General features: G+C 35.4%; 1 protein-coding gene across 1 annotated transcript; it reads left to right on the forward strand.

Annotated features, from left to right (window-relative positions):
* The first annotated feature begins 338 nt into the window (after positions 1–338).
* Positions 339–17,764, forward strand: LOC147671997 (uncharacterized). Its single transcript, XM_086948065.1, has 3 exons — positions 339–443; positions 5,331–8,805; positions 17,328–17,764. The coding sequence occupies exons 2-3, from the start codon at positions 5,370–5,372 to the stop codon at positions 17,762–17,764; spliced, it is 3,873 nt and encodes a 1,290-aa protein (XP_086804191.1). The 5' UTR covers positions 339–443; positions 5,331–5,369.
* Positions 17,765–18,226: the final 462 nt, after the last annotated feature.

Consider the following 18,226-nt stretch of genomic DNA (forward strand, 5'->3'; position numbering starts at 1 on the left):
CACTAGCAATGATTGGTGGATTCAGATAGTTGAAAACTGAAAGTTAGGGTGTATGGTTATGTTGTGTGAAAGAAGCAATTTGAATGGTTTAAAAAAAATCACCAAAAGCAAAAATACCCTGTATAGGCTGCTGTATTCACAGGTCAAACATCCTTGCTGAGTTAATTTGCAACATTGTAAGATAAACTTTTGAACCTTAGAGTTCAGTTAGGAGGGAGTTGCTATGGTAACAGATAGAAAGGTTTGAGAGGGGGATGGGTGTTGGTTTGAAAATAGTGAGGGAAGAGTTTTCATTGGTTGAATTAAGGCATATGTGTACAAAGATAGAGATTTTCTATGCCAGTCTTGGTTTCAGTGTATTGAGAGCACACCTTTTCCTCTGCTAAAGAAAAATTGGTGTGTGTGTCTGACACTGTTTTCAATCTCCAAAAGCATTTCTAAAGGTAAGTAATGATTCATTTAATTTAGATAGAGATTTATTTTCTCTATGGAGAATATTTGGAAGCAGATAGTTATGTTTTAGAAGTGAAATTGTATGTTAGTATATAAGTCCTGCGCAGTGTTTTTTACATGTTATTTAAAAATCGATTTTGGGTGCAAATGAATGGTATTTTTATTTGGCCTTTTTTATGATTGCCATGTGCAGTTGATGCATGACTTTAAACATGGGTAATAAGTGATGCACTGGTGGCGCCAGGCTTTTATAAATGAGGCCCTGATTTTGTTTGATGAGATTGAGTGGTTTTAGTTAGGTTCTGTGCAGTGTTTCTTACATGTTATTGAAAAATCGATTTTTGGGTGCAATTGATTGGTATATGTATTTGGCCCTTATTTATGAATGCCATGTGCAGCTGATGCATGACTTTAAACATGGGTAATAAGTGACGCACTGGTGGCGCAAGGCTTTCATAAATAAGGCCCTGACTTTGTTTGATGATATTGAGTGGTTGTACTTAGGTTCTGTGCAGTGTTCCTTACATGTTATTTAAAAATCGATTTTTGGGTGCAATTGATTGGTATATGTATTTGGCCCTTATTTATGAATGCCATGTGCAGCTGATGCATGACTTTAAACATGGGTAATAAGTGACGCACTGGTGGCGCAAGGCTTTCATAAATAAGGCCCTGACTTTGTTTGATGATATTGATTGGTTGTACATAGGTTCTGCGCCGTGTTCCTTACATGTTATTGAAAAATCGATTTTTGGGTGCAATTGATTAGTATATGTATTTTGCCCTAATTTATGATTGCCATGTGCAACTGATGCATGACTTTAAACATGGGTAATAAGTGACGCACTGGTGGCGCAAGGCTTTCATAAATAAGGCCTGACTTTGTTTGATGATATTGAGTGGTTGTACTTAGGTTCTGTGCAGTGTTCCTTACATGTTATTCAAAAATCGATTTTTGGGTGCAATTGATTGGTATATGTATTTGGCCCTTATTTATGATTGCCATGTGCAGCTGATGCATGACTTTAAACATGGGTAATAAGTGACGCACTGGTGGCGCAAGGCTTTCATAAATAAGGCCCTGACTTTGTTTGATGATATTGATTGGTTGTACTTAGGTTCTGCGCCGTGTTCCTTACATGTTATTGAAAAATCGATTTTTGGGTGCAATTGATTAGTATATGTATTTTGCCCTAATTTATGATTGCCATGTGCAACTGATGCATGACTTTAAACATGGGTAATAAGTGACGCACTGGTGGCGCAAGGCTTTCATAAATAAGGCCTGACTTTGTTTGATGATATTGAGTGGTTGTACTTAGGTTCTGTGCAGTGTTCCTTACATGTTATTCAAAAATCGATTTTTGGGTGCAATTGATTGGTATATGTATTTGGCCCTTATTTATGATTGCCATGTGCAGCTGATGCATGAGTTTAAACATGGGTAATAAGTGACGCACTGGTGGTGCAAGGCTTTCATAAATAAGGCTCTGACTTTGTTTGATGATATTGATTGGTTGTACATAGGTTCTGCACAGTGCTTCTTACATGTTAAACAAAAATCGATTTTTGGGTGCAATTGATTGGTATATGTATTTGGCCCTTATTTATGAATGCCATGTGCAGCTGATGCATGACTTTAAACATGGGTAATAAGTGACGCACTGGTGGCGCAAGGCTTTCATAAATAAGGCCCTGACTTTGTTTGATGATATTGATTGGTTGTACTTAGGTTCTGCGCCGTGTTTCTTACATGTTATTGAAAAATCGATTTTTGGGTGCAATTGATTAGTATATGTATTTTGCCCTAATTTATGATTGCCATGTGCAACTGATGCATGACTTTAAACATGGGTAATAAGTGACGCACTGGTGGCGCAAGGCTTTCATAAATAAGGCCCTGACTTTGTTTGATGATATTGATTGGTTGTACTTAGGTTCTGTGCAGTGTTCCTTACATGTTATTCAAAAATCGATTTTTGGGTGCAATTGATTGGTATATGTATTTGGTCCTTATTTATGATTGCCATGTGCAGCTGATGCATGACTTTAAACATGGGTAATAAGTGACGCACTGGTGGCGCAAGGCTTTCATAAATAAGGCTCTGACTTTGATGATATTGATTGGTTGTACATAGGTTCTGCACAGTGCTTCTTACATGTTATTGAAAAATCGATTTTTGGGTGCAATTGATTGGTATATGTATTTGGCCCTTATTTATGAATGCCATGTGCAGCTGATGCATGACTTTAAACATGGGTAATAAGTGACGCACTGGTGGCGCAAGGCTTTCATAAATAAGGCCCTGACTTTGTTTGATGATATTGAGTGGTTGTACTTAGGTTCTGTGCAGAGTTTCTTACATGTTATTCAAAAATCGATTTTTGGGTGCAATTGATTGGTATATGTATTTGGCCCTTATTTATGAATGCCATGTGCAGCTGATGCATGACTTTAAACATGGGTAATAAGTGACGCACTGGTGGCGCAAGGCTTTCATAAATAAGGCCCTGACTTTGTTTGATGATATTGATTGGTTGTACATAGGTTCTGCGCCGTGTTCCTTACATGTTATTGAAAAATCGATTTTTGGGTGCAATTGATTAGTATATGTATTTTGCCCTAATTTATGATTGCCATGTGCAACTGATGCATGACTTTAAACATGGGTAATAAGTGACGCACTGGTGGCGCAAGGCTTTCATAAATAAGGCCTGACTTTGTTTGATGATATTGAGTGGTTGTACTTAGGTTCTGTGCAGTGTTCCTTACATGTTATTCAAAAATCGATTTTTGGGTGCAATTGATTGGTATATGTATTTGGCCCTTATTTATGATTGCCATGTGCAGCTGATGCATGACTTTAAACATGGGTAATAAGTGACGCACTGGTGGCGCAAGGCTTTCATAAATAAGGCCCTGACTTTGTTTGATGATATTGATTGGTTGTACTTAGGTTCTGCGCCGTGTTCCTTACATGTTATTGAAAAATCGATTTTTGGGTGCAATTGATTAGTATATGTATTTTGCCCTAATTTATGATTGCCATGTGCAACTGATGCATGACTTTAAACATGGGTAATAAGTGACGCACTGGTGGCGCAAGGCTTTCATAAATAAGGCCTGACTTTGTTTGATGATATTGAGTAGTTGTACTTAGGTTCTGTGCAGTGTTCCTTACATGTTATTCAAAAATCGATTTTTGGGTGCAATTGATTGGTATATGTATTTGGCCCTTATTTATGATTGCCATGTGCAGCTGATGCATGACTTTAAACATGGGTAATAAGTGACGCACTGGTGGTGCAAGGCTTTCATAAATAAGGCTCTGACTTTGTTTGATGATATTGATTGGTTGTACATAGGTTCTGCACAGTGCTTCTTACATGTTAAACAAAAATCGATTTTTGGGTGCAATTGATTGGTATATGTATTTGGTCCTTATTTATGATTGCCATGTGCAGCTGATGCATGACTTTAAACATGGGTAATAAGTGACGCACTGGTGGCGCAAGGCTTTCATAAATAAGGCTCTGACTTTGTTTGATGATATTGATTGGTTGTACATAGGTTCTGCACAGTGCTTCTTACATGTTATTGAAAAATCGATTTTTGGGTGCAATTGATTGGTATATGTATTTGGCCCTTATTTATGAATGCCATGTGCAGCTGATGCATGACTTTAAACATGGGTAATAAGTGACGCACTGGTGGCGCAAGGCTTTCATAAATAAGGCCCTGACTTTGTTTGATGATATTGATTGGTTGTACTTAGGTTCTGCGCCGTGTTTCTTACATGTTATTGTAAAATTGATTTTTGGGTGCAATTGATTAGTATATGTATTTTGCCCTAATTTATGATTGCCATGTGCAACTGATGCATGACTTTAAACATGGGTAATAAGTGACGCACTGGTGGCGCAAGGCTTTCATAAATAAGGCCTGACTTTGTTTGATGATATTGAGTGGTTGTACTTAGGTTCTGTGCAGTGTTCCTTACATGTTATTCAAAAATCGATTTTGGGGTGCAATTGATTGGTATATGTATTTGGCACTTATTTATGATTGCCATGTGCAGCTGATGCATGACTTTAAACATGGGTAATAAGTGACGCACTGGTGGCGCAAGGCTTTCATAAATAAGGCTCTGACTTTGTTTGATGATATTGATTGGTTGTACATAGGTTCTGCACAGTGTTTCTTACATGTTATTCAAAAATCGATTTTTGGGTGCAATTGATTGGTATATGTATTTGGCCCTTATTTATGATTGCCATGTGCAGCTGATGCATGACTTTAAACATGGGTAATAAGTGACGCACTGGTGGCGCAAGGCTTTCATAAATAAGGCCCTGACTTTGTTTGATGATATTGATTGGTTGTACATAGGTTCTGCGCAGTGTTTCTTACATGTTATTCAAAAATCGATTTTTGGGTGCAATTGATTGGTATATGTATTTGGCCCTTATTTATGATTGCCATGTGCAGCCGATGCAAGACTTTAAACATGGGTAATAAGTGACGCACTGGTGGCGCAAGGCCTTTATAAATCAGACCCTGACTTTGTTTGATGATATTGAGTGGTTGTACTTAGGTTTTGCGCAGTGTTTCTTACATGTTATTGAAAAATCGATTTTTGGGTGCAATTGATTGGTATTTGCATTTGGCCCTTATTTATGAATGGCATGTGCAGCTGATGCTTGACTTTAAACATGGGTAATAAGTGACGCACTGGTGGCGCAAGGCCTTTAAAAATAAAGCCATGAGTTGCTATTGTATAAACTTAAATATGTTGCAATTTATTGTTTATATTGTTTGCTTTTTAACATTACTTTGTTGTTTGCTAATAGTGGTCTTTCATGTGTTTTTTTAACAGAACAACAGATTCAAATCAACTTCTGAAAAGCAAGCAAAAATGCCTTCAAGGCAAAGAAATATCAAAAATACCATACGGAAAAGGAGAACATCAACAACAGAGTTTATGGAATCCTCTTCAACAACTACTTCAAAAAACACCAGAAAAGCTTCTGGTAAGCCAATTAAGTCTTTTCTTCGTAACATATGTCGTAGGAAAAAAAATGAAATTGCTAATGTGAATATACAGAAAAAGTCAACAAATCTAAAAAGGAAAGAGAAGCCCACAAAAAATGTTTCCATTGGACCAGGAGAGAAGAGAATGGTTAGCAATAGAAGAGTAAATGTTTTTAGGGACATTCGTAGGCGAATGTTTCGCAATAGGGTAGTTTTAAATTTGCTAAAAAATGAAAAGAAAAGTAAACTAAAAGCTGCTTTTTACAAGAAAAAGAAAAGTGTAGAAAAGATTGTTGATCAGGCTTTTGAAGTTAAGAAAAAATTATTTATTTTAATAATCAATAGAATTAGGATACTTAATAAGGCAATGGATGTTTTCAAATCGAACAGTAGATGGAAAAGAATTATTAATCGGAGTAATTTTTGTGAAGTATTTTCTGGTGAATGGATGCATAGTTCAAGTTCTGAGCCTTTTTTTAATGAGGAGAGTTACTTTCAGGAAAATGATTTGGTGCATGCGGTTGACACCAGTGGTCGTGCCTATGAGGTGAAAGATAGTTGTGTGATGGAAAAAGAGAAACTTGTACCTAGAGATGCAGAAGAGGTGTTAGCTGATGAAGTTTTAGGGAGACGTACTAAGGGTCCAGTGTACACATGGAAATGCAGTAGTATTTGTAGTGTGCGACAGGAATCAATTGATTTGCTTCGAAATTTCTTACGTACATATAGTAAAAAAAGTCTCAAACAAAAAATGAAGATCCTGCAAGAGTTAGATCCTTGCAGAGTGAGAGAAAGCACAGGTTTGCAAGGGCATTCACTAGCATGTCTTTCTAGAAAAGTTTGTCGGAGTGTTTTTCATCATTTTAGGATGTTAGCAGTGCATCATAATAACGTAAGGAAATTAGTGAGGAAGTTGTATTATGCAAAAAGTCCTGCACTTAAGCTTAAACAGTTAAATAGTGCTCTTTTGCATGGATCTGAAGTGGATGTGAAGACTATTTGTGAAGAAATTGAGTTTTGTTATTTTGGGAACAAAGAGGACAGTGTAGAAATAGATATAGTAATGGATGGTAATGCAGAAGATAATGGACAAATTTCAAGTATTGAAAAGTTTGATGAGGAAATTATCAAGTTTAAGGTGAAATCAAGTGAGAGGCCTAATGTAACTTGTGTGTGTTGTCGACGGACTCATTATAAAATTCAGACTAGGTTAGTTGATTTATATGCAAAAAGTGAATTGGAAAATAATAGTGAATGGGAGGATTTTGTAAGTTATTTGTTGGTGGAGAATTCTTTTGATTTGAGTTTGGATCAGCGTATTTGCACTTATTGTTTGAAAAAATTAAATGAAAATAGAATGCCTGCAAGAGCAGTTTATAATAATCTTCAGTTGATAGATATTCCTTCTGAATTGATGGATCTAAATACTTATGAATCTATTTTGATTCAATGTGTCCATCCTTTTCAGGCTATTGTACGCATGGAGCCTAAGACAGGGAAATTGCCTCCATCAGATTTACTGAGAGGATTAAAGGGAAGAGTTGTTTATTTGCCTCTAGATGTAAAGAAAAATATTAATACAATTGGTGTAGAAAGAGCAGAAGAAGATCCTTTAGTTATTCTAGTTAATGGGGTTCCAACAAAGAGTAAGAAAATTTGGCAAGATTTAGTGGATGTTAAAAAAGTCAAGAAGGCAACGTTGTATTTAGTTAAAAACAATGAGTACTACAAACATGTAAGTGTTGGAGTTGAGGAAACAGCTACAGAAGAAGATAGTGATTCTTCAGTTGGTCAAATTGAAAAAGTTGATGTGTCTAGAACTGAAGAAATATATGAACATTATACTGTTCATCCTTTGCATTCCAAAGAAGTAATGGGAAATGCAATTGACTTGTTTCAAATGAAGGCAGCAAAAGGAAGTCCCATTAGTGTATGGGAAGAAAGTTTGGAAGCTCGTTGTTTTCCACAATTATTTCCAACAGGTTGTGGTGGACGATATGATGATCGACCAGTTCAAATTCCTGCAGCTGAATACCGGACTCTAAGATTATATGCAGAAGATCCAAGGTTTCGTCAATGCATTCCATATTTATTTCATCTACTGTTTGAAAGTGATTTGTCTGGGCTTTCTTATGCAGTTAATCATATATTAAAAAGTGGACCTCATTTGCAAAATGTATGTGCAAGGGACTTTATGGAGAAAGTTAATCTGCAAGACAGTATTTTGGAATCTCAGCTAATCAATCTCATGGCATGTCAACGTGGAACCAATGAGTATTGGTTTCGTCGTCATGGAGAATTGAAATGTATGCTAAGAAACTTAGGAACTCCTACATGGTTCCTCACTCTTAGCTGTGCTGAGTATGCATGGGACGATTTACTTCAATTTCTACGAGAGGCAAATGAAAACATACCAAATATAGAATTGAAAACACCAGGAGAACTGTGTTCTTTAGATCCAGTGAATGTTTGCAGATATTTTAATCATAGATTTGAAGCTATGATGTCTTTTATTACCAACAAAAAAAATCCTCCCCTTGGAGAGGTTTTGGATTTCTTTTGGAGGAAGGAATATCAAGCGAGAGGTGCTCCTCATATACATATGTTGTTGTGGATTAAAGATGCACCCAAATTTGGAACAGATTCAGATGAAACAGTGATGAGTTTCATTGAAGAGTATTCAACATGTGCTGTTCCAAAATCTACTGAAGAAAACAATTTAAGGCAACAAGTTTTACGTTTTCAATCTCATCGTTGTGGAAAGTACTGTCGTCGAAAATTTAAAAACAAGGAAAAGTACTACACGAAATGTCGTTTTGCATTTCCTCGACCAGTGATTTCTAAGGGAAGAGTAAATAATTTGATGTCATCTCTACGACATACTGTGACGAGAAAATCTCCCAAAAACACATATAATTTGAAAAGAAATGAAGAATCTAAGTACATCAACGATTACAACCCAGTGATTTTGTCCATGTGGAATGCTAACATGGATATTCAGTTCGTTGCTGACAACTCTATTGCTGTGGCTCGATATGTGACATCTTACATCACCAAAAAAGAAAAGACAGAACTGAAGGAAATGTGGGAGGACATTTCACATGAAAAGAGTCTAAGCAAGAAATTATACAGTTTCAGTCTGAAGATGTTGTCGCATCGAGAAATTGGAGCATATGAATGTTCTGATCGGTTATCATCAGCAAGTCTCTATGCCAAATCAAGAACAATCATTTGGGTGAGTCTTGGTCTTGCTGCCACACGAAACCGAGTTTTGAAATCTGTACAAGAAATTGAATATTTGGCGGAAAAAGAACCAAACAGTACAGATATTTTGAAGACAAATATGTTGGATACATACTATCCAAATAGAAGTACTCACCTTGAGAACACATGTTTGTATGAAGTTCTTCAAAACTACAGTTATAAGAGGAACATCACAGAAGATATCAATAATGGAAAATATGCACTCATTGGCTATGAAGGATGTCTAGTGAAGCAGAAAAAAGGCCATTTGATTAATCATCGAAAATTGAGTTGTGAAGTTCCAGACAAAAGAGAATTTTACTACTTAGCTCTTTTGCAACTCTTTAAGCCATGGCGTACAGAAGAGGAACTACTTGGAGATTTTCTCTGTTATGAAGACTCTTTTAATGCAACTAAGGATACCATAGAATGTCCTATTTTTCTAAATTATCTGCAAATGTTGAATGAAGAAATGGAGCAAGAAACCACGATTGCTGAAGAGATAGCTAAAAACAGTTCTCAAGATAGTCAGAGTTCTACTTCATTGAGCCAGGATCCACTAGGAGGACCAATTATCCAAAATGAAGCTGCCACTGCCATGGATGAGGTGGAAAGAGCTATGGAACAAGCTCAAGAGGATGGAGTTAACTTAGAAGATTTGGTAACGCAACTAAACATTGAGCAGAAAAAGATATATGATGAAGTCACAGAGCAGATTGAACATGGATTCAGACATGAGAAAAAAGAGTGCTCATGTATATTATTTGACCCTGTCCGACTGTATGTAAGTGGAGAAGCGGGGACAGGAAAAAGTTTTCTAATTAAAGCCGTTGCAAGTTATCTGCAGAAAAGGACTGATTCACCACTGTCTTGTGTTGTAACTGCTCCAACTGGTCTGGCAGCACATAACATTAAAGGGATTACTCTACATCGTTTATTGATGCTGCCAGTTGAACATGATAATAAATTGCATTACAACAAGCTATCTGGAGATGCGTGTTCTGAAGTTTCAAGAGTCTTGAAGAAAATGAAACTTCTTATCATAGATGAAGTAAGCATGGTCTCAAATCTAATGCTTGCTTTTGTGCATTTGAGAATGCAAGAAATTCTTAAAACAGACTATGATGTGTTATTTGGAGGAAAACACATTATTGTTTTTGGAGATCTATTGCAGTTGACTCCAGTAAAAGGACAACCAGTGTTTAAAATGCTCACGCATGAAGATACCAGGGAGTCCCTTGGAAGCATTGGAAATGTTAATATATGGCTAAATTTTAAATATGCTGAACTGCTTCAAAATATGCGACAGGCCAAGGATGAAGATTATAAAAATATTCTACAAGATGTAAGAATTGGAAAAATGACTGAGAAAGGGAAAAAAGCTTTGCATAGTCGATTAATTTCAAATTTGTATCCAAATGACAACATTCTTCCAGAGAATATTTTTAAAAAAATGACTGAGAAGAAATCTGGGATATGTTTGATGCCAACTCTGCAAGAATGTTCCATCTTCAACCAAAAAATGTTAGACTTAGAAAATGAAGAGATTGTGAAACTAGAAGCAATAGATAAAATAGAGCATATGGGTGCAACAATTGTTTTGTCAGAAAATTTGAAAATTAAATTGCATTCATTGGAGAAAAGTATTTCAAAAACAGCTGGTTTTGAAAAGACTCTGAATGTGTGTTTAAATTGTCGTATCATTTTGAGAAGGAATTTAAATGTTGAAAGCGGTCTGGTAAATGGAGCAATGGGTTATGTTGTTGATTTTGTGAATTACAGAAATAGAGATGGAATTGAATTTTTAAAAATAAAATTTGATGGCATTGAACAAGTACAACAAATAAGTCGTTGTTCTGCTAGATTTTTACTTGTAAAAGACTTATATGTTCGCCGAAAACAGTTTCCTGTTTGTTTGGCGTATGCAGTGACAATTCATAAATCTCAAGGTTTAAGTGTAGATAGTGCATTGGTGAACATTGGAAGATCTGTGTTTAAAGAGGGTATGGCATATGTGGCATTATCTCGAGTCAGAACTTTATCAGGATTGTATTTGATTGCGTGTGATGAGACAAAGATTTCTGCAGATCTAGATTGTGTTAAAGAATACAATAGGTTAAGAAGAGAGTATGCTCCACATTTGCCTCAATATCCTCTGTTTGAAAAACGTGTGGTAGGCCGAAAAAGAAGAAATGAGGATAATTGTAGTGAGGTAGTTGCAAAAAGACAAAAAGTAGAGAAAACTGTAATTGAAAACAGGAAGAAAAAGAATTGTGGAGAAAATGTTGTTGGATTTCAGTTTGAAAACAGTTCTGGTGTCAACTGCTATGCTAATGTAGTGGTTAATGTTGTTTTTTTTCTTAAAAGTTTACAAGAACAGATTGTTGAAAATCGGGATCAAAGATTGTGTGGTTTATTGAATTCTGTGTTTCAGAAATGTAGCAGTGTTACAGCACAAATAGAAAGTGTAACAGAAATTCGAAATATTTTAGATTTGTGTTCTGGTCAAGATAAATTTTCACAGAACATTCAGCAGGATTGTCAGGAATTTTTAATGTATATGTTTGGTGTTTTGGAAGATGAAGGTGTAGATGTAGATAATCTTTTCAGTCTTTCTTATCAATGGCAGCATGACTGCCACAATTGTAGTTTATCAAGTACTACTACAATAGACACTGAAAGATTTATATATTTGACTTTACCAGACTGTAAATCAGTGTCTTTTAAAAATCTAGTTAAAGCAGCAGATCATAATATGGTGTGTACCCAATGTAACTGTACAATGCTGTCCACATTATTTATACAAAGGTATGGGCAGTATATCATTTTAGTTTTCCAACGATGTAGACCTGATGGAACTAAATTGACAACTTCTATCAAAAATTTTGTGGCTTCTCAGTTATCAATTTCTGGAAGGACCTTTACAACTGAAGCTATTATTTATCATGATGGACCTTCGACCACCTCAGGACATTATACATGCTACTTAAAATCTGAAAATGGATGGAGTTACTGCAATGATTCTCATTTAACTTATAAACAACGTTTGCCTTATGACTCTACAAATTCTTATCTAGTGTTTTTAAAACCAAAGTTTTAGTAAAGGGAATTGGCCTTTGAGGACGGGAATAGTTAATAAAAGTTAGTTAGTTAGTTAGTTAATCTAATATTTGAAATTATTTATCTCATGTAGATACTTTAAGTGGATCTCAAAGTAAAAAATACTGATATATCTGACACAAATTGGCCGTGAGGAAAATGTAAGATATGATGTTGTTAGATCTTTTTTCATAGGAAGTTGATGAAATCGAAGTTATAGAGCACAGGAGACTTTTTTCACCAAAAGGATCTTCACTATCTGCAATCTCATGTAGATACTTTAAGTGGATCTCAAAGTAAAAAATACCGATATATCTGACACAAATTGGCCGTGAGGATTGTGTATGGTATGATGTTTTTAGATCTTTTTTCATAGGAAGTCGATGAAATGGAACTTATAAGGAACAGCAGACTTTTTTTCTACCAAAAGGACCTTCACTATCTTCTACTTGGCCTCATGGAAAAGTAAGTGAATCAAAGATTAGTGTACATATATGAGATGTATGTTTGAATGGGTTTTTTTAAACACAATCTTTTAGATTGTGTTTTTTTTTCCCCGCTGTTATATGATGAAGACTTTGAACTCACTAATTTAAGTGGAATTCAATATATTCTGAGAACAGCAAAAATAAATAATGTAACATATTGTAGAAGTTATTGTGTTGTTTGCTTTATGTAATTTATATTGTGTTCACATTATTATGCACTCATTTTCTTCTTCACCCTTATTTACCTCTCTTTACTAATTTACACTCTTTTTTCATTGCTGTTTCTTTACTGTACTTCATTCACAACTTCTTAATGTAATAAGAACTATCTGCATTTCCTCAGTTCCTTCCACCACTTTTTATCTTTTTTATATTCTCTTAGTACCACTGCTTTAGTTTCCTAACCCTCTTTCTCTTTCTCCATTTTTTTTTCTTTCACACTCATTGTACTGTAGTTCAGTTAGTTCTTCCTTTTGTCTTTCTGTGTACTTACTCTCTCACTCCTGTTTTATCCATCGTTCTATACTAACTTCATTCCTTTCATCCCTTCACTCTGTGACTTCACTTCACTCACTCTCAATCATCTTCTATTCCTCTATTTTATTTATAGTTTATCAATCTGACTTCTCTCTTTTTCAATCATTTTTCTTTTAGTTTCTTATCTTTACTCATTTTGTTTTGATATTTTACATTCTTTTAGTATCTTTTTTACCTTTAGGAATTTGATCTCCAACTATTTCTTTTTCCTTTTTTTTTCTTTCTACATTACTTTCTTTCTGTTTTTGTATCCTTTACTATTGCTTCATTTCTAAGTAAACTTTTGTAGATTTTTAAACCTCATGAACTGTTTCTTCTATTTTAATATACATTTTTATGTAATTATAACATGTTTTTTCCTTTATCTTTCACAGATACAAATTTGCATAGATTATATGGTAAGTGTGTTTGTAAAATGTTTTTTGTTATCACCTTTTGTTTTATTTTCACTATTTTTCTGTCACCCTACCGCACACCTATTTCCTTACTTTGCTTCCCTCACTTATTCTTTTGTTGCATGTTTACTTCCGACCACATTCAATTTCTTTCAGTACTTCTGCCTATGCACACTCCTTCACTTACCTTTTTTACTGGTTCACTTAGTCCCTTTGTGACAGTCCTTCTTTTACTCTCTCTCTTCTTTCTGTCTATTACTCCCCATGTGTTACCCTTATTCACTTACATGTACCCTCTTTCACCCCTCTTTACTTATATTCACTGATATTTACTTTCCCTCAATCACTGCTATTCTTTTCCTCTGATTCCGTCACTACCTGACATTCCCATACTTAACTGTCCTTCTTTTTACTTTCAACATCCATTTACATTCTCCCTTAACCTCTGCTTTAGTCTTCTTCCTATTTCTTCTTTCTTTTGCTCCATTACTCATTTTTCTTTTCTCAGTTACTTCCTTTTACAGTTTTTATCTGTCTTACTATCTATTACACAGTCCCTCCTTCATTTTTTTTTCTTTTTTTTTGTTAGTGCGCTGACGGTACGCGCACCAGTGCGCGCACCGAAAGCGCACCAAAGTGAAATATAAAAAAAAAATATTTTAAATTAAAAATATTATCGCAATATACATTATAGTGTTCATTTTTACAAAAACATACTTTAGCAATTCACTAAAAAACACATAGGTATGAGTATGAATAAAAAGTTAGGAATTAGCATTAAAAAAACCTATGAAATTCACTGAAAAAACCATAGGTTTCACACCAGTTATAGTTAGGAATTAGCATTTAAAAAACCTATGAAATTCACTGAAAAAACCATAGGTTTCACACCAGTTATAGTTAGGAATTGGCATTTAAAAAACCTATTAAATTCACTGAAAAAACCATAGGTTTCACACCAGTTATAGTTAGCTGGAAATTTTACTGATATAAAACCATTGAAATTCCCACGTTATAGTTAGTCGGACTCACTATAACTTGCGCGTGCAATGCACTGCTGATGACGTCACATATTACATCACTCATGACATGGTCAGTGACATCACTCATGACATCACTGATGACACCATCCTTGTGACACAGTGACAGACCTCCTCTCAGTGTAAAGTAACCCTTGAGACACATATTCAAAAATAGAAACTGAAATTTTAAAAAAATGGACATACCTATATCAGTTACAACAAGCAATTCTGTACTTCCACTATCTATATACTCATCCACTCATTCACCAACAGTTCTATATAGTCACTCATACATATACTCACTCATCATATGAAGAGATACACCTATACATTCTGTTACACACCGACATTCATCCAAAAGTTATTCACACACATATTCACACGTGCAAATAAACTATTGAACAACCATTTATTTGAAAATAGAGTTATACACACACTTCCACCTTACTTCTATTGAAAATTACACATATTTATTCTCTTAAACAATCACTTATAGAAACACATACTTATTTAAACAGGAAATCTTACAATCTCTTACTCTCACATATACTCAGTTATATACATCAATATTCATATATACTAGATTAAAACATATGTAGTTACTGATAAAGACACTAGTGAGACAGTCATTCACTCACTAACAAACACATATAGACACTCATCCACCCATACAGTCCTGTACATATGCTGTCTTCAAAACACATACAAACAAAGAGTCAGTCACTCATGCATCTATGTGCTAAGTAATACCTCCACCAAACCATATAGACACTCATACTAATACTAATAAAAATATCAAATAACCCATATACATACGCATGTAGCTACTTATCAACACATGTAGCCACTTATACACAAAGTGAAACACTAATATATGTATTTAAATATTTAAACATAACTCACTAATATTTATTTTTCAGAAAGACACATATTCACTGGATGGTGTCATCAGTGATGTCATGAGTGATGTCACTGACCATGTCATGAGTGATGTAATATGTGACGTCATCAGCAGTGCATTGCACGCGCAAGTTATAGTGAGTCCGACTAACTATAACGTGGGAATTTCAATGGTTTTATATCAGTAAAATTTCCAGCTAACTATAACTGGTGCGAAACCTATGGTTTTTTCAGTGAATTTAATAGGTTTTTTAAATGCCAATTCCTAACTATAACTGGTGTGAAACCTATGGTTTTTTCAGTGAATTTCATAGGTTTTTTAAATGCTAATTCCTAACTATAACTGGTGTGAAACCTATGGTTTTTTCAGTGAATATATATATATATATATATATATATATATATATATATATATATATATATATATATATATATATATATATATATATATATATATATTCAAGAAAACACTCCCAAAGCTACTTCCAATCCCCGCGGACTGGCGAAGCAATCACAGGAGACGGACCACAGGGTCTGGCCAAGTAGTTTTTTTTACTGAAACAGGTAAACAGCAATGACACGTTTCGGGCTCGTGGGCCCTGGATCACATGCAGAGCATATTACATCTTTTTTAGTTTATATAATGTGATGCAAAGTACATGCCCCCACAACAAACTCATGCCGGGTCAAGTGACCATAAACATAGTAGAAATACTGTCCGTAAAGGTTTTCAAAAGATACCATTCAGTTTGTAAATAGCTGTAAAGTGCAAAGTCGCAGTTTATAAATACATAAATGTACAACAACTATTAAACACTGGCAAGATTAAAACCCAAATTATGGTAACTGCTCTATGGATAGAGCTACTTGCTATTAAGAACAAGCACAAGTTCAATACCAGTAGATCATCGGTGAATAACTTCAAAAAGGAACAAAGAGATTTTATTATATCAATGTAATAAAAAAAAACATTGTGATCTGTCCTTCTGATAAAGGGGGGAACATTGTTTTATGGGACAGGAACATGTATATTAATGAGGCACACAGGCAACTTGATGATGCAAATTTTTACTGTCCCTGCAATACTATTGAATATAACGAGAGCATCACCTCCACATGGGGTAAACAGAATGAAAGGATTATCCCAAGTTACCTATTCTGTATCTTCTCCCAAAGATACATAAACATCCTGATATTCCCCTGGTAGGCCCATTGTGTCATCTGTAGGAAATGTATGTGAAAACATCTCCAAATATGTTAATCATTTCCTACGGGAATATGTTACCTCTTTGCCCTAATATGTTAGAGACACAAAAGACTTCCTTAACCAAATTGAGGGGATCTCATGGAATAAGGAGTATACCCTCATTACCCTGGACGTGAACTCACTTTTTACCATCATTGATCACGTCCAGGGGATTAAAGCGTGTCTGCACTTCCTAAAGATCAAAAATATAGAATATCTGGAACACACACCTTGTGGTATCTTGGAGCAGCGTTTGGTGGAAGGGAGTAAAGGAATTAATGTGCCATTTTGCCACGGCGGTAACAACGTGTGTGAAGAAAAGACACAGCACACATTTGTGAAAGAAAACAAGCAGTTGTTTACTCACTGTGGAAGACGCAGACCCGGAACTGGGAGTCATCCGAGGAGCTGGAAAGCGACGATGCGGTGAGTACACTGCATATGATCTTATTACCGGCTAACCACGAATAGCAACAAACGATAGTCCAAGCCGCAATATCGAACATTGTGTACTGCAGCATAGAATGTTTTCAGACACTGAAAGGGAGTAAGCGGCAGCGAGTCTTTTTACAAACAAAACTGAGCAAAGGAGTAAAAAAAACGAACAAGAGTAAAACGACTCCAACTACACTGAAAAGTCCGTATGTGACACTAGAAAAAACATACGAGAAGGAAATAAGAAAGTGGTGGGAGGCCACTAGTTTACAAAAATATCTGGATGTTGGTCGTGTCCCGAGAGGACTGCGAATTTTCATAGTTCCATCATATGAAAATCCTAATACTGCGCTACTACAAGAATGGGCTGAATTTATGACGGATGTAACCCAAGGAATGCTTAAAATATTGGTCAAACACGCATGGAGCAATAGAATTAAGCTACAGAAGAAGCAGATACGCTTGATCAACTGACAGGGGCAGAACTACAAGCTATTCAAGCACTGCATGACCTGGATGAAGAATCTGATTTCCATTCCGATCTAGAAATCAACCCAACCCAGATTTTGGAGAAAACTGGGATTTCACAACGAGGGTGTAAAAGCAAATTGAGAATAAAATCTAAATTCATTCCAAGGACGGCATATGATGCTATTGACACCTATCAAGAAGTAATAATTGAGGAACTAAGGAACCTGCAAAAAAAGAAGTTCAATAAAGGAAAAAGGAACCTAACAAAAGATCAATGGGAATCAATCAAAAAACTTAAGGAGGATGAGACTATAATCATCAAACCCTCTGACAAGGGTGGAAATGTAGTAATTCTTAACAAACTACAATATGAGGACGAAGCACTATCTCAATTGAAGAAGAGGAAGCACGACATACCAATCAAGAGGCAACAGTACCTTTAAAGTATCTCAGAATTCACCATCTTAATCACAAATTGGAAAGATGAAGGGATACTAGACCACGAAGATTGGAAATATCTTAAGTGTGACCACCCTCAATTAGCAACATTTTACCATCTACCCAAGGTGCACACAAGTTTAATTTGGCCACCTGGATGGCCAATTGTGTCAGCAAAGAACAGTTTACTGGAAAACACGTCCACATACAATGATCATTTCACCTCCCCCCTTGTGAAAGACCTAAGTTCCTACCTACAGGTCACAAAAGATTTTTTAAGAATCATTAAAGGAATAAGATGGGAGGAGGACATGGTATTATTCACCCTTGACATTACAAGCTTGTACACCTCAATAAGACATGAAGATGGGCTACAAGCTATTAATTTCTTTCTTGAAAAAAGAGTATTGAAACATCGGACACATAATCGCATGTTGATTGAATTACCAGGTTCTGTTTGAATAATA

This window comes from Lissotriton vulgaris, unplaced genomic scaffold (genome assembly GCF_964263255.1).
Source record: "Lissotriton vulgaris unplaced genomic scaffold, aLisVul1.2 SCAFFOLD_4662, whole genome shotgun sequence".
In the NCBI taxonomy this organism is placed as follows: Eukaryota; Metazoa; Chordata; class Amphibia; order Caudata; family Salamandridae; genus Lissotriton; species Lissotriton vulgaris.